Source organism: Zalophus californianus, chromosome 14, assembly GCF_009762305.2.
Source record: "Zalophus californianus isolate mZalCal1 chromosome 14, mZalCal1.pri.v2, whole genome shotgun sequence".
Taxonomy (NCBI): Eukaryota; Metazoa; Chordata; class Mammalia; order Carnivora; family Otariidae; genus Zalophus; species Zalophus californianus.
The window spans coordinates 69,872,699-69,894,684 of NC_045608.1; the positions used below are offsets into that span (position 1 = coordinate 69,872,699).

Consider the following 21,986-nt stretch of genomic DNA (forward strand, 5'->3'; position numbering starts at 1 on the left):
GGTTTGTAAGTATGTTCTATATGTTTCTAGAGGCCTCTTTTCCTACTTTCCCTGGGTTTAGTTGAGCATTTTTACTAATAAACAATTATACTTCTTTAAAAAAAAAGTTAGTGGTCTCCCTAGAGTTTGCAATACACACTATAATATTTGTGGAGTTTTAAAACCACCACTATATATGTATAGCTATATAGGAAGGACAAAATTGCAAAATGTTTAAATTTGAAGAATTTAAGTGAGGGGTATATGAATGTTTGTTGTTCAACTCTTTCCATTTTTATGTATGTTTGAAATTTTTCAAAATAAAAATATGGGGGGAAATGTTACTGTGCCATTGTCAGAGGCCAGCCAGCCTGATTTTTTCCTTCTTGTAGTCAATTTGCTTTTCCTCTGAATGCTTAAATTATTCATTCTTTATCCTTAAAGTTGAATAACTTAACTTGGATATTTATAGCTGTAAAGTGTCCCTTAATACATTTTCCTGGAATGCAGTGTGCATCTCCATCTAGAGGTTCAATTTTTTTTTCCTGGGTAATCACCTTTATTAAATCTTCTGGCCCGGGGTACCCAGGCGGCTCAGTTGATTACGTGATTAAGCATCTGCTTTGGCTCAGGTCATGATCCCGGAGTCCGGGGATGGGGCCCCACCTCGGGCTCCTTGCTCATCAGGGAGTCTCCTTCTCCCTCTGCCTCTCACCCCTCTCGTGCTTGCTCTCGCTCTCTTTTTCAAATAAATAAAATCTTTAAAAAAAATATTCTGGCCCATTTTGGGAGCACTTTGCATTTAGGACACAAATTATCCTCATGTTGGACCATTTCTATCTCCTGTTTCTGTGGCCTCTCTGTGTTTCTTTAACTTTTCTTCAATGGCATATACCATGATCATCTTAAGCTTTTCTCTTAACTTGATTTTCAATGGTGTCTCTTCTATACCTTGCTATTTGTAATTCAATGTATTTTGTAATGGTGTTGCTTGGACCTTCAATTTATGTTTTTAGGTCTAATGTTCTCTGTTCTGTTTCTTTTGTTTCTGTTTACTCTCTTCTTGATGGGGTCTTATTTTTAATTAGTATACATACAGTTCATATAGATATAAAATTTCTTGCTATTCCTTTTTTTTTTAAAGATTTATTTATTTATTTGAGAGAGAAAGAGAGAGAGTGGGGGAGGGGCAGAGAGAGAGGGAGAGAGAAACTTTAGCAGACTTTTGGGCCAAGCATGTTGCCCAACCTGGGGCCGATCCCCGGACCCTGAGATCACGACCTGAGCCAAAACCAAGAAGTCAGATGCTTAACCAGTTGTGCCACCCAGGCGTCCCTCTTCCTATTCTTTTAAATATGTATCCCTGTAGATCATTTTCTTTATCAATATTTGCATGGTTTCTTCTTTCCTTGCCTTCCCCCCTCTTTTTTTCATTTTCATTGTTGAATGCACCGAACCATTGTTCTGCTTTTCACAATTTCAAGTAGTAGTCCATCCCTTTGAGGAATACTCTCAACTTTGGGTCATTTCCCAATGGGAAATTAGACTCAGGGAGAGAGCGATGATCAAGGATAGAGGGAAAAGAAAGGGTATCCCTCAAATGGTAAACTTCAGATTTCCTTCAATTCATAGATATGTGGGCTCTTCAATATGATTTCAGGGTGGTGGTGTGATTAGGAGCCAAGCCATCCTCTACTTTTCCTCTGTGCTCCAGAATCTTCTGCTTCCCTCCTTGACATCAGTGTTTGAATTTATTACATTATCTCTGGTTGTTGCCAATTATTAGTGATTTTTGGGGGAGGAGAAGATTTAAAAAAACTTATTGGGGGGATATTTGTTAAGAAGCAGGAAAAAAAATCTGTGGGATAGTCTTAATTCCCCCCTTTTAACTTAAAAGTCCATTACTCTCCATCCAGTCATGTTTATATTTAAAAGCAGGTCACAGGAAGAGGGAAATACTTTTCAGAAGGAAAAAACCCAAATGCTTTGAGCTGGACATGATCTCAGAAGTCATCTACTTCTCAAGTTCACAGAGCCAGTTAATGACTGAGCTGGGACTACCTAAAGGTCTCCTGATATTTTTTTTTCCATCTCCCTCTCTCTCACTAATGGGTAGAATTGTAGACATTGGGGGGGGGGGGAGACAGAGTAGTTTTCATACTGTGACTTTCCTTCCCTGCCTCTAATCATACTACATGCCTCTGAGACTTTGTTAAGGGCACCCTGGTGGCCCAGAAATTGGGGCTCTAACTATAACACTAAAAAAAGTACACCCTGGATAAATATGACTCTAAAATGAGAGAAGAACACTAGGGGAAAACTGTAAGAAGCTTTTTTCTTTTTCCTCTTCTCTCTAGTTTCAAAAAAAACCTCAACCAACCAACCAAACAAACAAAACCAAAAAACTGCCACCAGAGGTATAAATCATTTTAGGGTATGAAACATTGTAAAAGTGAGGAGTTGGATTTTCTGGGTTGATTCAACTCAGCTGCCATGACAGATAATGAGAATTGAGAAATGGTCCCTGTGAGAACTGTATTATGAGTATATGCCTTGGATTTTAATGTCAGTTGGAAAATGCTCCTAAAAACAAGCTAAAGGAGGGTAGTTTAATAGGAAATGTAAAAAACACAATCTGCCTTGAATGCTATTACTCCCCAAAGGGTCAGACATATTCCCGATCTGTGACACATCTCGGAATGCACCCCATCTATTACAATGGGCCTTCCCTCTTCTGAAAGGACAGCTATGAAACTGTCCCCAAACTTGTTGTCACTATCCACTGTCAAAACCAGAGGATTAAATATTTCCTGACCTTCCCAGAAAGGCAGAGTCCTATTGCTTAAAGAGATTTTTGATCTTTGTGCTACAATGAGGACCTTTATTGATTCTGAGTTGGGGACATCCAGAAATTAAACTTGACCCCTAGCTGCAAGAAAAAGACAAAAGTAAGAAAAGTACAAATAAAAGTATTTTGTCAAAATCAGGTATCAAAAACTTAGAATTCATAAAAAATCTAGAATTGTTCATGTGGTAATATACATGACATGAAGGAATTAAACAATGATGGAAGTCTTTAGGTTCAGAAGCATAAAACATGGGAGCAAGTGACTGACCCCTTGCACCTGAGAGGCAGCAGAGTATCATGGGAAAGAGGACAGGTTCTGAGATACTGATGTGGATAAGTTACTTAATGATAAGCCCCAGTTCCTCATCTATAAAGTACAGATCACAATTTTAAGTATTCATTTTATTACAAAGATTAAACAGGTTAATATGTGTAAAATGCCTGAATTAGACTAAGTATCCAATAAAAGTCTCCTGTTATTATTTTCCCCTGAAGACTAGAGTTCACATTGCTTTTATTTTTGCTTATATTTCTTGCAAGGACCAGTCCAGCGATTTCTTATATCTTGCTCTTGTAAAAATTAATAAAGGGAGGCTAGAAGGGGAAGTCTTACCATTCCATGTCAATTACAAGAATTGTCAATTATAGACCCCAACAGAAGAATCACCAATAGAAAAGAATCATCAATTATAGGCCCCAGCAGAGAAAGATATACATTGTATCCCCTAGGAGAAATCAACTATCTCTGCAACTCAGCCAATGAGAAATCATCATCACCCTGAACTCTTGCTTTTCCCCAGCAAACTTTTGTTCAAAACAACCCTTCCCAACTTGTCCTCCTTCCCCAGAAAGTAATGTTTCAGAAACCACTTCTGTCCTACTCTCGGACCCTGTGTTTTGGGTAGATTGTCCTAACTCCCAGCTCCTGAATGTCTAGCCAACCAGACCATTCCACCCCCCTAAACATGCTGATTAGTTTAAGACTGGGCAGATGACCCAAATTAAGACAATGAGGTGAAATCCTGGGGCTTTTGCTAGACTTGTTCAGAAAGCAAGAACTGCTAACCTATTAGAGTATAAGTCTAGAGGTACCAGTGGTCACCATAGGGAAAGCCTGCCTGAGAATGGATTCAACACAGAGGAATGCAGAACTGAGAGACAGAGATGGTTCTTTAATGGGATGTTTGAGTTCCTGGGTCCAGCTATAACTGTAGACACATACACATGCACACTTTACAGTTTTATAAGCCCAATAAAGTCTTTTTTTTCTTAAGTCAGTTTGGATTGAGTTTCTGTCATTGCACTTGAAATCCTGATAAATAATCCTGACCTAGGAAGAAATATGAACCAGGCAGTGCAATCTAATTGCTCATTTGTATATTTTTTTTTTTCGCATTTTCACCGTCTCCTCTTGTATTCAATGCCTTCATGCTCTTGGTCTTCCTGTTTATTTTCTCCTGGGGAATAATCTGAAAATGTTTGCCCTTGATGCTACAGGGTGAATTTGTGTTGCTGTGTTATTTTTCTTAGATAATTACATTTGAAGCCTTACATTTAGTCCTACAATGAAAGGCTTTGTTAAAGGACTTTAGCTTTAGATAAGTAGGTATGTCAAAATTAAAAGAAACATTAAAAATGTATCAACCAAATAACAATGTGTAGGGGCGCCTGGGTGGCTCAGTCGTTAAGCATCTGCCTTCGGCTCAGGTCATGATTCCAGGGTCCTGGGATCAGGCCCCGCATCAGGCTCTCTGCTCCGTGGGAAGCCTGCTTTTCCCTCTCCCACTCCCCCTGCTTGTGTTCCCTCTCTCGCTGTGTCTCTCTCTGTCAAATAAAGAAATAAAATCTTTAAAAAAAATAATGTGTAACTGTTATTTGGATTCTAAATCAAACCAATCGTTTTTAAAATAAACAATGAGGGCGCCTGGGTGGCTCAGTCGTTAAGCGTCTGCCTTCGGCTCAGGTCATGATCCCAGGGTCCTGGGATCGAGTCCCACATCGGGCTCCCTGCTCTGCGGGAAGCCTGCTTCTCCCTCTCCCACTCCCCCTGCTTGTGTTCCTGCTCTTGCTATGTCTCTCTCTGTCAAATAAATAAAATCCTTAAAATAAAATAAAATAAAATAAAATAAAATAAAATAAAATAAAATAAAAAACTGATATAATCAGGGGAAACTGAACATTGGCTGGGTATTTGTTATTCAGAAATAATTGTTAAAATATCTGTGTGTGATAATGCTAACGTGGTAATTTTTAAAGAGTTTCTATCTTCAGAAGATAAATATGTAAATGTTTTTGGCTAGAAAGATACAATATTTGAAATTTGCTTCAAACTATTCCAGTAGGGAAAAAAAATTCCAGTAGGAAAAGGGTGAGAGGAGAGGAGGTACAGATGAAACAAGATTTGAGATAAGTTAGTAATGGTTGAAGCTGGGGTGATGGGTTGAGCATGGGGTTCATTATCCTATTTTAACTTTCTAAGTTTGAAATTTTCCAGAAATTTTTTAAAAGTAATAAGTAGAAATGGCCAAGGTTGCTATTTGCCTACCCAGAATCTATGCTCTCCTTCTCCCTTACAAACAGAACCCCTATATGGTTGAGGATGCAATGTAACTACCTAAATAAAAAAAAAAAAAATTTTAATGATTTTTTTCTTCCGGTCTCCCTTGCAGATGTGAATGACCAGTGGAAATCAGAGAGAAGCCATCGGGTGTGGCTTCCAAAAAAATTCTTTAAAGGTGGTGGCTCAGCTGGTAAGTGAGCCTCTGACCCTTGCCTCTTCTTTTCCGCTGCCTTAGACCAAGATCTGAGGAAGGAACTGGCAGGGTCATCTTGCATCACAGTCAAGATGCATGATGCTATGGATGGTGGCGCCAAAAGACAGAAGGAATCTGGATCGTTGATGACTGTGGAGCTGACACACCAGTTCGAGGATACTTTCCCCCCACTTTTTTTTTTCCCCAACAGGGAGAATTAACCCTTTTTCTTAGTTTAAATTTGTAAATGCCCTTACAGAGGCTGTCAACTCTACGAAGACAAGGTCCTTGTCCTTAAGCTCACAAACTGGAGGGCTTTTTGGAATTATCTGGGGTGCTTTTTAGAATATTAGGGCGTGGACCCCACTTCCAGGGTGCCTGATTTCAATGACTTGGTGTCCAGCGTAGGCACTGGAATTTGTAAAAGCTCTCCCTGGTGGTTCTAACGTGCCACCAACCCGGAGACCTACTGTTAGAGCTCGCCGTGTGATTCCCGGAGCGCGCAGTCCCTGGCCGGGCAGCAGTCGACACAAGATGACTGGGATCACCCAAGACTGCCTGGACCAGGGTGGGCACTGGCCCCGGCTGCCTTGCGCGTCAATCCACCCAGCCGCGCCTTTTTCCCCGCCCCGCTGTGGCTCCGCCCCGCTATGGCCCTCGAGGGCGCCGGAACTCGAGCTGCCCGCCTTCCGGGAGCGCCGAGGTGCGCCTGCGCGGCGCCGGGTCCCGGCGGGCGCTTTGAATTTCGCTCCCGGAGTCGCCTCTCGCGATCCTGGGCGTCTCGACGGCTCGCGATACTGCAGCGCGTGGCGCTTTGCTCCCGGATCCGCGCCAGGTTGGGATCTGAAGTTGGGGGTCCTGCCCTCGGAGGCAGACGCAAGGCATTGTTTGGGCGGAGTAGGGGCGCGGGGGAGCCAGGCGGAGCCGAGGAACCGGGCTTGTCTTCCCACCGCTCGGTTGGCTGCAGTGGTTGTTTTAGATCTGTCCTACCCTCGGAATGAATGATAACTGACTCCCTTCCTTCCCTTCCCTCTGCCTCTGTATCAACCCCAAACCGTAAAGCTCCAGTCCCCGCAGCATGGGAGAAATGCTTACTTGGACTCGTTTCTTTGCACTTACTGTGTGTTTTCTTTTTAACTCATGTGTACTTTGCCGTTTTAAAGAAAACTTCAGAGTTGTCTTTATATATAAATCGTGCATTTGTCCCCCTAAATCCCCTGTACCTTGGTTTGGGATGCGTTGATTCCAGAAGGCTCAAAGACAAGTCAGTATTGGACTCTAGTTAAAAACTGAATTTTGTAGAATGGAAAGAAATTGAGTTTTTGTACTTTCTTTTCAAGATGTGATTTACTGGCTCACCTCTGTGGTCCATTTACTGGCTCACATTACTGATCAATACTGGTAAATACCACTATTGGATTATGAAAGTAAACAGAAACTTGTCCTTTCTGTTTTTGTAAATGTTTATTTTTTTTTTTCTTCAGAGGCTTAAAGGATGGCCTCCTCAGATCTGGAACAATTATGCTCTCATATTAATGAAAAGATTGCCAACATTAAAAGAACTCTGTCACTAAGAAATTGTGGTAAGTAGGACAGATTCCACTGACGTCGTAGATATAAAATGCATTTTAATTATTGTTCCACTGTGACTATCTTATGCCTGGTTAAGTGAAAGGTAATTTTAACTTTCAAATAGTGGTTTTTTGAAGCACTCCAGCATTAATACTTTGAATATTGCGGAGTACTAAAATGTAAGTTATATTGAACAATGAACTGGATATTAATTAGACTTAATTGCTTGTGTTTTTCTGAGATACAAAAGGCACAATAGGAAGATTTGAAGGTTAATTTGTGGTGTTAAAGCTAAGTGGGGATACTGAAAGGTAAGGAATAAAAATAGAAGTGGAAAAGACCCACAGAGGTAAAAAAATAGCCCATTATCCATCTCCAGCCTGCTTTGGAGGAAGCTTATTGTTATATATGACTAGGAAACAACTGATTGAAAATGTCCAGTTCTAATGTCCAGAAGCTTGGAGATTGTAACCATCTTCCAGAATATTTTGAAGTGCTGAAAGAGAATGAGGCAATGACAGTGCAAAGAAATGGGTGATCCTTGTCAAATCTGGGAAAATATTGTTTACAAAAATTGTGAGCTCCCGGGTCCATTCTAGGAGAGCTTAAGATTTATTTATAGGCAGAATTCTACCTGCTGGGAAAATTGTGGTGAAGTTTAGTATAGTTTGTAGTATGAATTGGTAATTTAAGAACTTTTTTAAAATATTAAATTATAATGTTGAAATGCCCTTTCAAATTATACATGTCCTTCTAGGGACTTTGATATTCTTCATCTCTTGTTGAGAACCTCCAGTAAAGGAACATCATCCATTATACAGTTTACAGCTCGCATTCTCTGTAGAAAGTTAAAGCTGAAGGGACTGTGGGTTCATCTTCTCCAGCTCCCTCGTTTCACACATGACTCTCAGAAGTCAAGTGACTTGCCCAGCTCCCCTAACTCCTAGGTAGTCAGTTGGGACCACAGTTTTGTATCTTGAGTCCCAGTCTAGTATTCTTTCTACTTCTATGCCACTTTGATTCAATAACGCAAAAAGGACGTCTATAACTAGTCTTGCTTACCTTCTCTTTCTAGGGGCATGATTACTGTGGGATAAACAGATAAAATTTAGAGACCTATAAAACAACTAAACCTTGAATTCAAATGACTCCACCAAGGCATGAGGACTGGCCTAAGCAATGTGAACTATTAGATCACTACACACTCAGTAACCATCATTTGTATGTGGGGAGAATGATTTCTCTCTTTGGTTCCATAGCTTATTTAATAGAGCCCAGTAATTTGTTTGCCACTCTGGCTGCAGTAATTTACTAGATTACTTCTATTAAAAGTATTGTATTTGCTCAGTTGATTATGTTTCTATAAATCAGTAGACAAGGCCCTAAAATTTAGGTGACTAAAATTATTTGAGATACCAGTGTATCCAAACTAGTTATTTACTCCCTATAAATTAATCTCAATAGAGACATCCGTACTCTTATTACTTACTAATTTCTTCTAGTTGTTACGAGCCTACAATCAAATGCAATTAACATTGCCCTATTAGACAGAATTATATGCTGCTTGTCATGACGATGATGATGAATAGTAGTTAGCATTTATTGAGTGTTTTACCAGATTCCAGGCACAGTGTTCAACCCATCTTATATGTACTTTCTTGCTTATCATTACAGTAACCTTGAGGTAGGTGCCGGTGTCTCTGGCTTTAGGTCTTGGACCTTCTGGCCATTTTACTCTACAGCCTCCATAATCTACAGATACAGTCAAATTATGCTTTTGTTTATTTTTTCCCCCCGTCTCCCCAATAGTGACTTTACTTATGTGTATTTCATTGGTTACTAGAAATAAAGAAGGAAAGATTTGATTACGAGAATAGTTTTTCTTTTGTGCTTTTGATCTGCTCTTTAAAACAAAATTTTTTTTATTCTTTTATTTCTGGGGAGGAGGAGACTCTGGTTTTCTCATCCTCAAATCTGTGGAACTAGAGACAGGTGCCAGGAGGTGGGGTTGGGAGTATGAGAGCATGCTACTTTATAAATGCCTGGTGTTTGTTTCTGTCAAGCATCCCAGGCTTAGTACCAGCCTGTGACTTTTTATGTTACTTTTTCTTCTTAGAAATAGTAAATAGTGTAAATATGAATCTCAAACCAGGTGCATCCCAAGCCACTACTACAAATTCTGAAGGGAAACTGTCCCCCATCTTCCACACACCCTTGAGAGCCACAAGCTTCTCTCCCTGGCGAGTGATTAGAATTTTGAGGTGTGCACTTTAACTGAAGGTTTATCTCATGAAGAAGGCTCATTTGGGATTCTCACTTCCAACACCCTGTGCTTTGAAGTACAAAAGCCTTGGTTCTTGCACCCATTAAAACCAAATGTGTTGGGTTGCTGAGACTGGCAAACTCCTCTCTCCAGATTTCCTCTGCACCCCCAATTAGGGCTGCTGCAGCATCAGCTCCCACATACTGCCAGTCTGTGGGTCTGTCTTCATGCTGCAGCCCTTGAGATTTACCTTATTCTCATGAAAGCTCAGCTATGCATGTAGAAGTTTTTTTGTTTTTTGTTTTTTTATCTAACATTTCTAGGTGTTTTATCATAGTAGAAGACTTTGCCAAAATCAAAAGACTCAGGGGACACTTCATACTTACCTCTCTCTTCCTTCTTTACCATATTACTTAGAAATGAGGTCTTAAGATTATCCATGGAGACAGGTCCTAGGGGCTGAAACAAGAGTCCTATCTCCTCCCTAAGTGTCTCTCTAAAGTAAAGCTCTGGTCCAAGAGTTTAATTGGGAACAACTGAGTTAAAGAATACAGAATGCTAATACTTTTCTGTATACTTTATTTTTCATTCCCTCTTTGTCTATTAATAGGTCAGGAACCTACCTTGAAGACTACATTAGATAAAATAGGAGATGAAATCATTGTAGTAAATGAACTTCTAAATAAATTGGAATTGGAGATTCAATATCAAGAACAGACCAACCATTCACTCAAGGTAATGTTTTTCCAGTAAAGAAATGAAAGGGCAATAGATACAAACTCCATCATCACCAGGGAATTCTGAAGGATTCTTTACATTTTTAAGATGTTCTTACCTTTTTAAATTACTAATGGTATAGAGTGCTATTTGCATTGTATCTTCTTAGTATAAAGGACTCCGGAGCTCCACAGGTGTTTCTTTATGCTGGTTGCCAATGAAATTGAACTGTACTAAAAGGAAGATATCCTAAATAATTTTTGGTAGGTTTAATTTAAACAAGCGGTCTGGTAGAGTGGTGTGTCAGGAACACCTACCCTGGGGCAAGGAGATGCAGATTCTCACCCTGGCTGCCCTTAGCACCCTCTGGCACCCTGAAAAAGACCTGTTACTTCTTCGGGTCTTGTGGTCCTCATTTGGAAAATAATGAGTCATACTGAACTATTTCTTAGGTCCCTTCTATTCTGCATTTCTCTGTTCTATAAAATACAAGGATTCTCAAGTACAGAAACACTTGAGTCTCAGTTGCACACCATTTTGTTCCAAGTAAGCTTTCTAACTGACTAAGCTAATGAAAGTGCTTGTGTACTTCTGGGAAAATACTCCATCTGTACATAGTTACCTCATGCCGTTAGAGCCACTGATGTGTTCCGTGGGATTGAACAAGGTGGCCTCCATGGTCCCTTTCAGCCTTAAAATCCTTAAGGTCTGTAAAGACTTTTCAGCTATAGGAATGGGCATGAATATGCCTATCCTGTTACTAGTTGAAATGAAATTAGTGGCTGTGAACATCATTCATCTCTTTGAAAGAAAGACATCCTATAAATTTAAAACAGAAGCCAATATTAGTTTCACTTCTAACCTACCCAAGAGTGCCCACGGTTAAGTGTGGGCCTAGAGAATGTTAGATTCAGAATTGAAGACTATTTAGAATTTTTGTTCATCTTATGATTGAGAATCAGATGACAGGAATCCAAAGGTGTAGAGTATTTTTCTTAATAAATTTGCATGAGTTCATAGTGTCAAGTTCTAGTGAAAGGTAAACTAAAGACAACACAAAACAAAAACAAAGCAGTTATGATCCAGTAGAAATTTCCATTAAGCTAGAGTATGTGCAGTGGAAGTTGTTACGAGTAGGTTCTCGTACACGTGCTCCAGGCACGCACTGTCCCCCTGGAGCTGTGGTACAGATAACACTGGGGAATGTTTGTTAAATCAACAAAAGCAATTTACCAGAATGACAAACATAAATCCTTCATACATTTTTTAGTTGCTTTCCAAGGCTGCAGTTAAATGTCAACCCTCCCTGTTGTAATGTGATTATAACAGTCGTTCTCTGAAAACCAGTAGGGAAAGCTACTATCTTGCCATCCAAAAAGAGCTCTAGAAACCAAAGGGTTTTTAAAAAAATATTGCTGCAGTCAGTGCTTTTCCACCTCTTCTGTGTTTTAAACACCCGCAGTCATTATGATTGTGAGTGAGTCTTTCATGCTCTTTATAACGTCTTAAAACACACACAGGCAGGACAGACACTTAACTTGGGAGCATTTTCTTTAAATTTTAGGAACTCTGTGAATCTCTTGAAGAGGATTATAAAGATGTGGAGCATCTCAAAGAGAACATTCCTCCCCATTTGCCTCAAGTAACAGTAAGCCAGAACTTGTAAGTGTATTTATAATTATTCTTGCTGTCTGCATTTACAAAACTATTAAACATCTCAACTCTTTTTGCTTTCTTATGGACTTGTGGTTTTGTTAGTGATTATGTTTTTTTTTTTTAAGATTTTATTTATTTATTTGACAGAGAGAGAGAGATTGCAAGAGAGGGAACACAAGCAGGGGGAGTGGGAGAGGGAGAGGCAGGCTTCCCGCGGAGCAGGGAGCCCGATGCAGGGTTCGATCCCAGGACCCCGGGATCATGACCTGAGCCGAAGGCAGACGCTCAACGACTGAGCCACCCAGGCGCCCCCAGTCTTCTTGTCTTGCTACCTCTGCGGAAAATGTGGCTCCTCTTTCCCATGGGCGAGTGTCGGCTGGGCTCTCTTTTCCCACTTTTTCTCATTTCTTTTCCTCAGAGCAGAGTTTGTCCACCTCAGCCGTCTTAGGCCAGATAATTCTCTGTTGTGAGGACAGTGAGGATGTTGAGTAACACCCCTGCTCTCTGTCTACCGGCTAGATGTCGGCGGTATCCCCCCACCCCTCCCAGCTGTGACAGTGAAAAATGTCTCCTCACATTGCCATATGGCCTCTGGGGGACACACTCTCCCCTGATCCTTGAGAACCACTGTCTTAGGGTAAAAATAAGCTTAATAAACATCCCATCTTAAAAACAGCCACCGGAACAAAACACTTAGCTTTGCGTTCCCCCCTCAAACTAGTGCCCCCATGTGTCCCCGACCAGTATATGTTCACACCTCCTCTTTTCTCCAGAGCCCCACGGCCTGTCCCTGGGCTACTCGTGCTACCACACTCCGGCAACCGATCCAGAAACTCCCCCTCAGCCCTGATCCTCCTGTTCAGATGGTCTTTCTGTGTCTCTTCGTGTCGGAAGTGCTGAGTTCTCTGCAGCAGCGCTCCGTTGGCAGCCCGCAGCCCTGACTTGGCTACCTCCCGTTGCTCCGCCCTTCTTGGCACTGCGGGCGTCTCCTAAACCTGTGTGTGGCTCATGCCCTCTCCACCATGCTCAGTGCTCACAGATGTCCAGCTCCAGCCTCGACAGGACCTCTGCTGCTTGCTGGGGGCCTAATACATGAGCTGTCCTCCCAGCTCTGCGTGTTTGAGGCCAAGCCGACCAGGCCCTTGTTAGCCACCTGCCATGCCCGCTGCCTTCCTCCCGTCCCCTGGACAGCACCCGGGTACCTTCCGCCCGTCTTTCTCTCTGTAGCCCTCAGCTGTGCATGCTGCCTCTGTGGGGTTTTGTCTGTCCCAGCCCTCCCTCCATTCTCATTGGCTGGCTCTGAGTGCGATCTTCCATCATTGTTTTTGAGCGCTCCTGTGTTTTGTCCCTCCATGGTTCCACTACTCCCTGCTCTCCAGGCTTCTGCCACCAAAGTTACATTTCTAAAAGGGGGTTCCAAGGGTGTAAAAACATTCCATGCGTAACTTAAAATTTTTTAACGTTTGAAATGTATCCTATATATACAGAAAAGTGACTAACCATTATTTGTGCAAATTAAAGAAGAGTAAAACAAACGTCGGTGTATCTGCCGGTCAGATTAAGGAAGGCACGGGGCTTGCTGAGTAGGAGAAGAGTCACATTACTGCTGGTGGTTGAAGTTCTCCAGAAGAAAATAAGCTCAGCAGAGTGCCTGGCATGGTCAGGGTCCCCTGCAGTTTCCCTGCAAGAAGAGAAAATGGTGGGCAAGGTCATGAATGAATGCTAGGAACAGAGGTCACCACAGGACATCTGCCAGGATTGTAGTGTGGGCTGGACATCGGACATCCAGCAGGAATATGGCCTGGGGAATAGGAGGAATTTTTCTTCTCCTGACCTCACTATGGCTTAGCTTCAGTTTTCAGCCAAGGTCAAAGCAGAACCTTTCTGTAGGTTGAAATGGTTTTCAGCTGATAGAGCAGGGCATGAAGAAAAAATCAGGAGCTTCCTTAGCATCTGGTGAAGACAAGCAAGTACAGCTAAGAATCAGCCAAGCTCACCATGAAGTCTCATGTTAGACTCATGGAAGGTTGATGGTACCATAGCATTGGGCATCTTCATCTTGACAACCTACAACATGGCCATCCACAGTTACAGCGCCTTGGGCACTATGACTGGTTGCCCTGTGTCTGGTGCTCAGCTGTTATCTTGGGATCTCACCTCCCTGTCTTTCTTGGGATTCCCTTCACTTGCTTTTGGGTTGGATCTACTCTGTCTCCTGTACCCCATTTCTTTTTTGGAGCAGTAGAGCTGGTATGGCTTCACTTGCTGCTGCCAGCAAGGGTCTCTTCCTTCCCTGGCAGCTAAATAACCCAGAAGCTACAGCCTATTTCTACACTCTCAGCTAGTGGGGTAGGAGCTATATTAGGCTTCTCACTGACTCCAAAAATTGGGTAGGACTGAATCCAAGAGTTCCATGCTCATTGCTGGCAACTAAAATGTGTCTGTAGCAGGCAAGGACTGATACTAACAGCCAGTGGGATAAATTAGAAAAATAGAAGTATAAGAGGACTAATGTTCCTGTGTCCAAAATTAGGGATTCAGGAGGAGAAGCTATTTAGTGGTTAAGATAAGTTCGACTTCACACGTATTGACTTTGAGGAGCCAGTGAGATAACTAATGAAGATGTTTAGCCTCGGTACTGTATACACCCATGTTTTGGGTATGTAAATTATAATTCTATTACTGAAGATTCGGGGACTTAATTTTTCAGCGTTCTCTTCACTAGTCAGATCTTCATGAACAATAGGAGTGGGGGCAGCAAAAAATGTTAGCTATAAAATTATTTTGACAAGATGAATCTTGTATTTGTTAACTGATTATTTTTAGTTGGGAAAATTTTCTAGTATGCTGCAAAATTCTGATGATCTCTTATACATCTGTGCATCTCTGTCTGCAGTGCTAATGTGTCAGATCTTGACCCTGAAGAACCAATCAAAGTTGAGGAAACTGTACCCACAAAGAAGCCCCCAAAAGAACAAAGAAGTATTAAAGAAATGCTGTTTATAACTTCTGATGAATTTAATGGCATTCCAGCGTAAGTATTTAAGATAAAATTTTAACATTCAACTTTTTAATGGTCAACATACATGATTGTTTAAATCCTAAAGCTTGATTATATTCATAGCATGCTGTGTTCAAATATTGATCTTTTCTCCAAGTCTTATACAATGAAAATGCAGGAAATCTTTGTTGAAGATGCTTAAAATCATGGTTTTTATGTGGTCTAAAGCTCTTTTCATAGCAAGATCTAGAGATGGGTCAGTTTATTGCTGAGTCCTCTGCAGGACCATTTTGTGATACAGATTTATCCAGTTACATTTTAAAAGTAGCTATTCTGGGGCACCTGGGTGGCTTAGTTAAGTGTCCAGCTCTTGTTTTCAGCTCAGGTCATGATCTCAGGGTCATGAGATCAAGCCCTGCATCAGGCTCCATGCTCAGCTTGGAGTCTGCTTGTCCCTCTCCCTCCTCCCACTTACACTCTCTCGTGCTCTTTTTCTCAAATAAATAAACAAAATTAAAAAAAGTAGCCTCAGTTTTGCTGTAATTTTAAGGGAAGTGTGCTGTATAGTTTTGAGAATTAGAATGGTGAGTATTGTGTTTGTTTGGTTTCCATTTGTTCCTCAACTTCTGCCACACATTTGTTTGAGTCTGTGTTCTGTTCCAGGCTGTGGGTCACTGAGGAGAATAGTACAGGGGTGAGTAAGACAAGATACCTTCCCTGGAAGGAGGTCTGCTTTGCTCTTTACAGAAGACAGTAACGGAGAGCCCATTATGGAAACTCCTGTTTGTTTGTTGGTTTAAAGATTTATTTATTTTAGAGAGAGAGCATGTTCGGGGGAGGGACAGAGGGAGAGAGGGAGAAAGAAAGAGAGAACCAGACTCCCCACTGAGCACAGATCCCCATGCCGGGCTCCATGTGGGGCTTAATCTCATGACCCTGAGATCACGACCTGCGCTGAAATGAAGAGTCAGAGACACTTCACCAACTGAGCCGCCCAGGTGCTCCGGAAACGCATATTTTTAAACTCATCATTCCAGGGCTTTGCCTAACTTCTTGGCTTTATAGTGTTACATTTCTTGTTATGTTTTTATTATATAAGTAATAACTTGTGAGAACATGTTGTCAGAAAATAATTCATCTGTAATTCTACCACCCAGATAAGATGGAGTATTTCCTTCCAGATTTTATTTACATTCACATATATAATAGGTTGTTTCTGATTGTTATTACAACAATGTGGTTATACTGTCAATACAGTTTACTTACTTTTTTTATTATGAGCATTTTGCCATTGTTAACTGTTATTGTAAACGTGGGCTTATTAGTTGTGTTATATTTCATCAAAATGAGACCGACCTTTCTCTTTATTTTTTGTCAGTGATGTCTTTTATGGTAGCTTTATTTTCATGAAAATTCTGTTTGATGATACTCAGTTTTTTAAATGTTATTTTTGTTGCTCATTGGCTGAGCCAAAGAGAAAAGCAAATGTCCGTGAGGAACAGTGGAGTAGATGGGCTTTTATAAAATGCTTCCAAGAAGAGATAAAGGAAGGAAATGAGGATAGTCATGGTAGAGTATTCATTTTTAATCCAAGGGGTTATTTGCTGCATGGGAGAACTTAGACCATTGGGATAAGGGAGAATATATTCCAAACATGGGGCTTTTGTTTATTATCTTTAAAAAATAAACACGGAGGGTTGAGTTAAAATAGAGAACATTGGCAGAGGGTGGGGGTGGGTATTGAAATTAAGGTGATAGTTCAGAGGATTTAAAGGAATTGCTTCGTGGGGAGCTGTGGGATCAACAGTTTGTGGGAACAGCGGCAAAAATGAATTTAGAAATGAAGAGAACAGGGGCAGCTAGGTGACTCAGTGAAGCGTCTGCCTTCGGCTCAGGTCATGGTCCCAGGGCCCTGGGATCGAGCCCCGCATCCGGCTCCCTGCTCCGCGGGAGGCCTGCTTCCCCCTCCCACTCCCCCCACCCCACTTGTGTTCTCTTTCTCTCTCTCTCTCCTCCCCCCTCCCTCCCTCTTTCAAATAAGATCCTTAAATAAAAGAATAACGAAAACGAATGTTTCTTGGTTAATATGAACATTTTCCTTTACACATATTCATATATTATTTTATATTATGGAAGTTTTGATTAGGGAACTGCCCCTTTGAGGAGAGGTGAAGGGCAGAGTTTCACATACTGAATCCACAGTTTGTTGAAGGGAAAAATGGAGGCAGATCATTGAGTTTTGTTTTTGGTAGGTACAGAGAAATCGAGGCTCCTATTTTTATATTCTAAGACTGTGTGGTGACTGGGAGGATGGCAAGAGGGAGATGGGATCGGAAGAGTGGCTTTAGAGAAGGACCAGTGCTCGAGGGGGTAGAGCCCAGAGCTGTGCACTGGCCCCCTCCGCCCCGCACCTAGCCCCCAGGCCCTTTCCTCTGCCGGCGGCTCAGCTGGCGCTCTGTCCTGATCCGCAGTTGCCGTTTTTGTTGTGGTCTTTGTTGTCCATCTTCCCTCCTCCTCCTCCTCTTTTTTTTTCTCTCAGAACAGATAAGTTTGCAAAAAACCAGAGTGGTATAAGTTAGGTAATTTATTTCATATTTAAATGTTTGTTTCCCTTGCTCACAAACATTCAAAAATGTTTCAATAAGCTTCTGTCTTGAAGTTAACCAGCAAGAGACCCTATTTTATTTTATTTTTATTTTTTTTTAAAGATTTTTTATTTATTTGACAGAGAGAGACACAGCGAGAGAGGGAACACAGGCAGGGGGAGTGGGAGAGGGAGAAGCAGGCTTCCTGCGGAGCAGGGAACCGGATGTGGGACTCGATCCCAGGACCCTGGGATCATGACCTGAGCCGAAGGCAGACGCTTAACGACTGAGCCACCCAGGCGCCCCCAAGAGACCCTATTTTAAATTGTAGTATTTGAGACCCTATTTTAAATTGATGTTATCACTTCTTCCTCTCTAATTTAAATACATTCTCTGTAGGCAGAGAATGGCGATGAATACATCCAGTTGGAAATAGGGAAGTTAAGCAACTGATATGCTGTGGTTCTATTTAAATTTTCAGCTGTTGAGATATGTCTGGTTTATTTGGAAGTTGATATACATTTTTAAAAAGGATTTGTTTATTTATTTTGGCGGGGGGTGGGGGCAGAGGGGGAGGGAGAGAGAAAATCTCAAGCAGACTCCATTCTGAGTGTGGAGCTGGACACGGGGCTCCATCTCACAATTCTGAGATCATGACCTGAGCTGAAAAGCGTTGGATGCTCAACCAAATGAGCCACCCAGGTGCCCCTATGCATTTTTTTTTATGAGAGTTCTAATAGCTTTGCTTCTATATAAAGTCATCATACATAAACATTTTTCAAAGAAAATAATTTTGTATAATGATTCTTTTAAAAATTAATCATATATTTATTTGCAGGTACATGAAATCTCGCTTAACCTATTGTCAAATTAATGATGTTATTAAAGAAATCAACAAGGCGGTGGTCAGTAAATATAAGATCCTACATCAACCAAAAAAGTCAATGAGTTCCGTGGCCAGAAATCTCTATCACAGATTTATTGATGAAGAAACAAAGGATACCAAAGGTAAAAATGATAGCATATATGTGTGTGCATGTCGACTGGAGTGTAATTAAATCGTGAGAGACAAGATGAATTCTATAAAATTTTGAATCTAGAGAGGTAGTTCTCAACCAGGAGTGGTTTTCCCACTAGGGCACATTTTTCTCCATCACTGGAGATACTTTTGGTTGTTACAACTAGGGCTGGGGGTGCTACTGGCATCTAGAGGCTAAAAGTAGACTTGAGTACAATGCTCAAGACAGCTCCCACGGAAAGAAATAACTAGCTCTGAATGTCTGTAGTTCCAAGATAGAGAAGTGCTGCTTTAGAATCTATTATGAAACAATACCCAGTGTTTTTAGAATTAGAGTGGTAATGAAAACAGTTGGTCCTGCTTGTATAGCACTTACCATTTGCCAGATCGTGTATTGAGATCCTCACATCTTATGAGGTACGTACGGTTGCCCCCATTTTGCAGATTAGGCAGAGAAAGGTTCTGTTACTTGCCCAGTGTCAGCCAGTTAAGGGACAGAGCTGCTGGGGGTTTCATTCTCTTAACCACTCTCCCATATTTCCTCTTGAAAAGTCAATTTTTTAGAAGATACAAACAGATAGCCAGTAATATGATAAGCAGGGCTACGTTTCTAAAATGCTACAGTGAACATGCAACTTCAGTTGAGAGAATACTAATCATTTTAGCAAGAATACCTGTTCTCAACTTTGGGTGCCTAATGATAATAAAAACGATCAATGTTATTCATGTTCACAATCTAATGCATTAAAGTCTCATCCTGAAAGTTGTCCTTAATGAAAATTGGTACTAATATCTTTATTTTCAGGTCATTATTTCATAGTGGAAGCTGACATAAAGGAGTTCACAGCTTTGAAAGCTGACAAGCGGTTTCACGTGATCCTGAATATCTTACGACACTGCCGGAGGCTCTCAGAGGTCCGAGGGGGGGGCCTTACCCGATACGTTATAACCTGAAGCACGTGGGTTTTTTTGAACTGGCTAACAATAGGGTGTAGAGGCCACTCACATAGTTTCCTTATATGTAATTTCTTTATATATAAGATTTCTTTGGCTTTTTCATTTTCTTTTCTAGCTTCCTATAAAAACGAAACATTTTAGTAAGTAAAGCATATATATTTTAAAATTCACTTTCTTTCAGCACATATTTAACCCCCTACCACACGAGCCTCTGGGCTAGGCATATAATGGAACTAAAAAATATTCATGGTTAGTTTTTGTGTTTAGTGACAGTGCTGTAGACCTCAGTAAGACAGATACACATGTGATAATGGAAGGAAAAGTTCAAGAAGATAAGGTCAAGGGTGCCCAGGCTTTTTTTTTTTTAAGTAGGCTCCACACCCAGCATGGAGCTCAGCACGAGGCTTGAACTCACGACCCTGAGAGCAAGACCTGAGCTGAGATGAAGAGTCAGACACTTACCCGAATAAGCCACCCAGGTGCCCCAATGAGACTCAGGCTCTGTAGAATTAAAGGTCGTTAATGTCAAAATTCTATCAATGGCATTTCAGTCTGCAGGCAAAAGTTGGATTTGTAGGCAACCCTTCCATGTAATGATTCTGCTTTCCCATATGTTGTTAGGGAACAGCTTACCTGAAATGCATTTGGTATAAACCAATCTATAAACATCAACCTGTAATGAAATTGTAATAAAAATATACTGAGATGAAAAAGATAATAACATGTAAGCAGTTTGATAGTTGTCATGGAAAATGGGTGGTTGGATTGCAAGAATTTAGGATGTTTCTCTTGTGTGCTTAAGGAGACTGTCTGGCTATGTGTGTTTTAGTCAGTGTTCTCCAGAGATATAGAACCAAGAGGAGATAGAGAGAGAGAGAGATTATGACAAATTGGTTAAGAAGTCCCCCGATCTGCCGTCTGCAAGCTGGAGACCCAGGAAAGCCGTGTGTAATTCAGTCCTGAGTCTGAAGGCCTGTGAAGCAGAGAAGATGCGATGTTGTTACTCAAGCAGTGAGGCAGGAAAAAAAGAAGTGAATTCCTCCTTCCTTCACCTTTTGTTGTATTCAGGTCGTCCATGGATTGGATGATGCCCACACACACTGGGGAGGGCAGTCTGCTGAGTCCACTGATTGAAATGCTAATCCCTTCACCCTCACAGACACATCCAGAAATAAGGTTTTAATGTGGGCACCCTGTGGCCAGTCCAGGTGACACATAAAGTCACCTATCACAGTCTCTCTGCCATTTGCTGGGCAGGTTGATCCTTGGAGCCGAGGGAAAAATCATCTCCTAGGCCTGGTGGCCTGGTTAATACTGTCACCATGAGGACCACAGAACATATTTTGGGCACTACGTATTATCCCTTCTTCCTCCCTAATTTAAATTGAGATGTGTTTAATTTTTCATGTCTTGCTTTAAATAAAAATAATGGCATTGTCCTTTACTTCGTTTTAAGTCTTGCTTGATTTTTCTCTATAAATTGTTTTTTTTCTATAAAAGATCATTTTATCTGCTTGAAATATTTCTTGACGCTCATAGTGAACAACTATGTTGACAAATGTGTCTAACTCTTGTAGAGTGGATACTAAGGTGAGCAATTAGTCTCTATTTTAATCATTAGCACATAATCAGTTTGTTACATTAATTTGGGCATACACTGGTAGACTTGTATTCATCAAAGAATAATAAAGACATTAATTTTCAAACAAGAACTAATCTCTGTGACTTGAACTTCATTTTCAAGAAAAATGACAGACTTGTTCTACTTACTTATTTTTGAAAATAACACTTTTAAAGATCTAAGTTTTGATGCACACTCCCTCAATGTGATATCAACACTCTTCCATCAAGAGGCAGGGTCCTTGTTCCCTCCGTTTGAATCCGGGCGTATCTTTGTAGCTTCAGCCAATAGAATGGAGAGAAATGCCACTGCATGATTTCCAAGCTAGCTGTTAAAGACAATATGAATTCCATCTGTCTCTTTCTTGGGATACTGTTCTTTGGAACCTTGTCACCATGTTGGAAGAATGCCAGGCTACAAGGAGAGAACACATTAACCACCAGCCCCAGCAGCCATGTGAAGAAATGATTCCAGCCCTCTGCATTCATGTATTCTTGCTGGGATCCCAGGCTTCAAGGAGCCAAAACAGGCTGCCCCTACTGCTCTGATTGAATTCAGGACCCGCAGAAATCATGAAAAAGAAATGATAGTGGTTTAGAGACACTGTTTTTGCACTATTTGTCATACAACAGGAGATAATGGCAACACTACTCAAAACTAGCTTCACCAACAGTGGAACATCCTGACGTTATGTTCCTCCTAGTGCACACAGTGGGGAGTAGACAGGACTGCCTATGGTGTATGATTGTCAGAAACATTAAACATGAATCTAAGACAAGCTCTAGCATCTAGTTTATAGGAACAAGGTATAGAGAAACAAGCCAAATGTCATCATGATGAAATGATCAAACATCCAGATAAATAATCTGGTCTCTTAAAAAGTCAATAGTCAAGAAAAAAAAAATGGTGGTGGGGGATCCTGTTCTAACTTTATAAAGGCTTAAGAGCCTAACCAAATATAAACCATGAATCTTGAGGCACCTGGGTGGCTCGGTTGAGCGACTGACCCTTGATTT

The 21,986-nt window shown here is 41.1% G+C and overlaps 1 protein-coding gene across 4 annotated transcripts in view; it reads left to right on the forward strand.

Annotated features, from left to right (window-relative positions):
• SKA1 (spindle and kinetochore associated complex subunit 1) overlaps positions 1 to 21,034 on the forward strand; it is a 28,004-nt gene extending 6,970 nt beyond the window's left edge. For 3 of the 4 annotated variants that reach the window (XM_027577581.2, XM_027577582.2, XM_027577583.2), the window contains exons 2-8: positions 5,497 to 5,577; positions 7,065 to 7,163; positions 10,026 to 10,150; positions 11,697 to 11,794; positions 14,685 to 14,822; positions 18,213 to 18,382; positions 19,198 to 21,034. In XM_027577581.2, the coding sequence (XP_027433382.1) occupies positions 7,076 to 7,163; positions 10,026 to 10,150; positions 11,697 to 11,794; positions 14,685 to 14,822; positions 18,213 to 18,382; positions 19,198 to 19,346 (768 nt within the window). In that variant the 5' untranslated portion in view covers positions 5,497 to 5,577; positions 7,065 to 7,075 and the 3' untranslated portion in view covers positions 19,347 to 21,034. Of the gene's footprint in view, positions 1 to 5,496; positions 5,578 to 5,611; positions 6,416 to 7,064; positions 7,164 to 10,025; positions 10,151 to 11,696; positions 11,795 to 14,684; positions 14,823 to 18,212; positions 18,383 to 19,197 lie in introns of those variants that run through there. The other variant, XM_027577585.2, reaches the window with a different exon arrangement.
• The last annotated feature ends 952 nt before the right edge of the window (positions 21,035 to 21,986 follow it).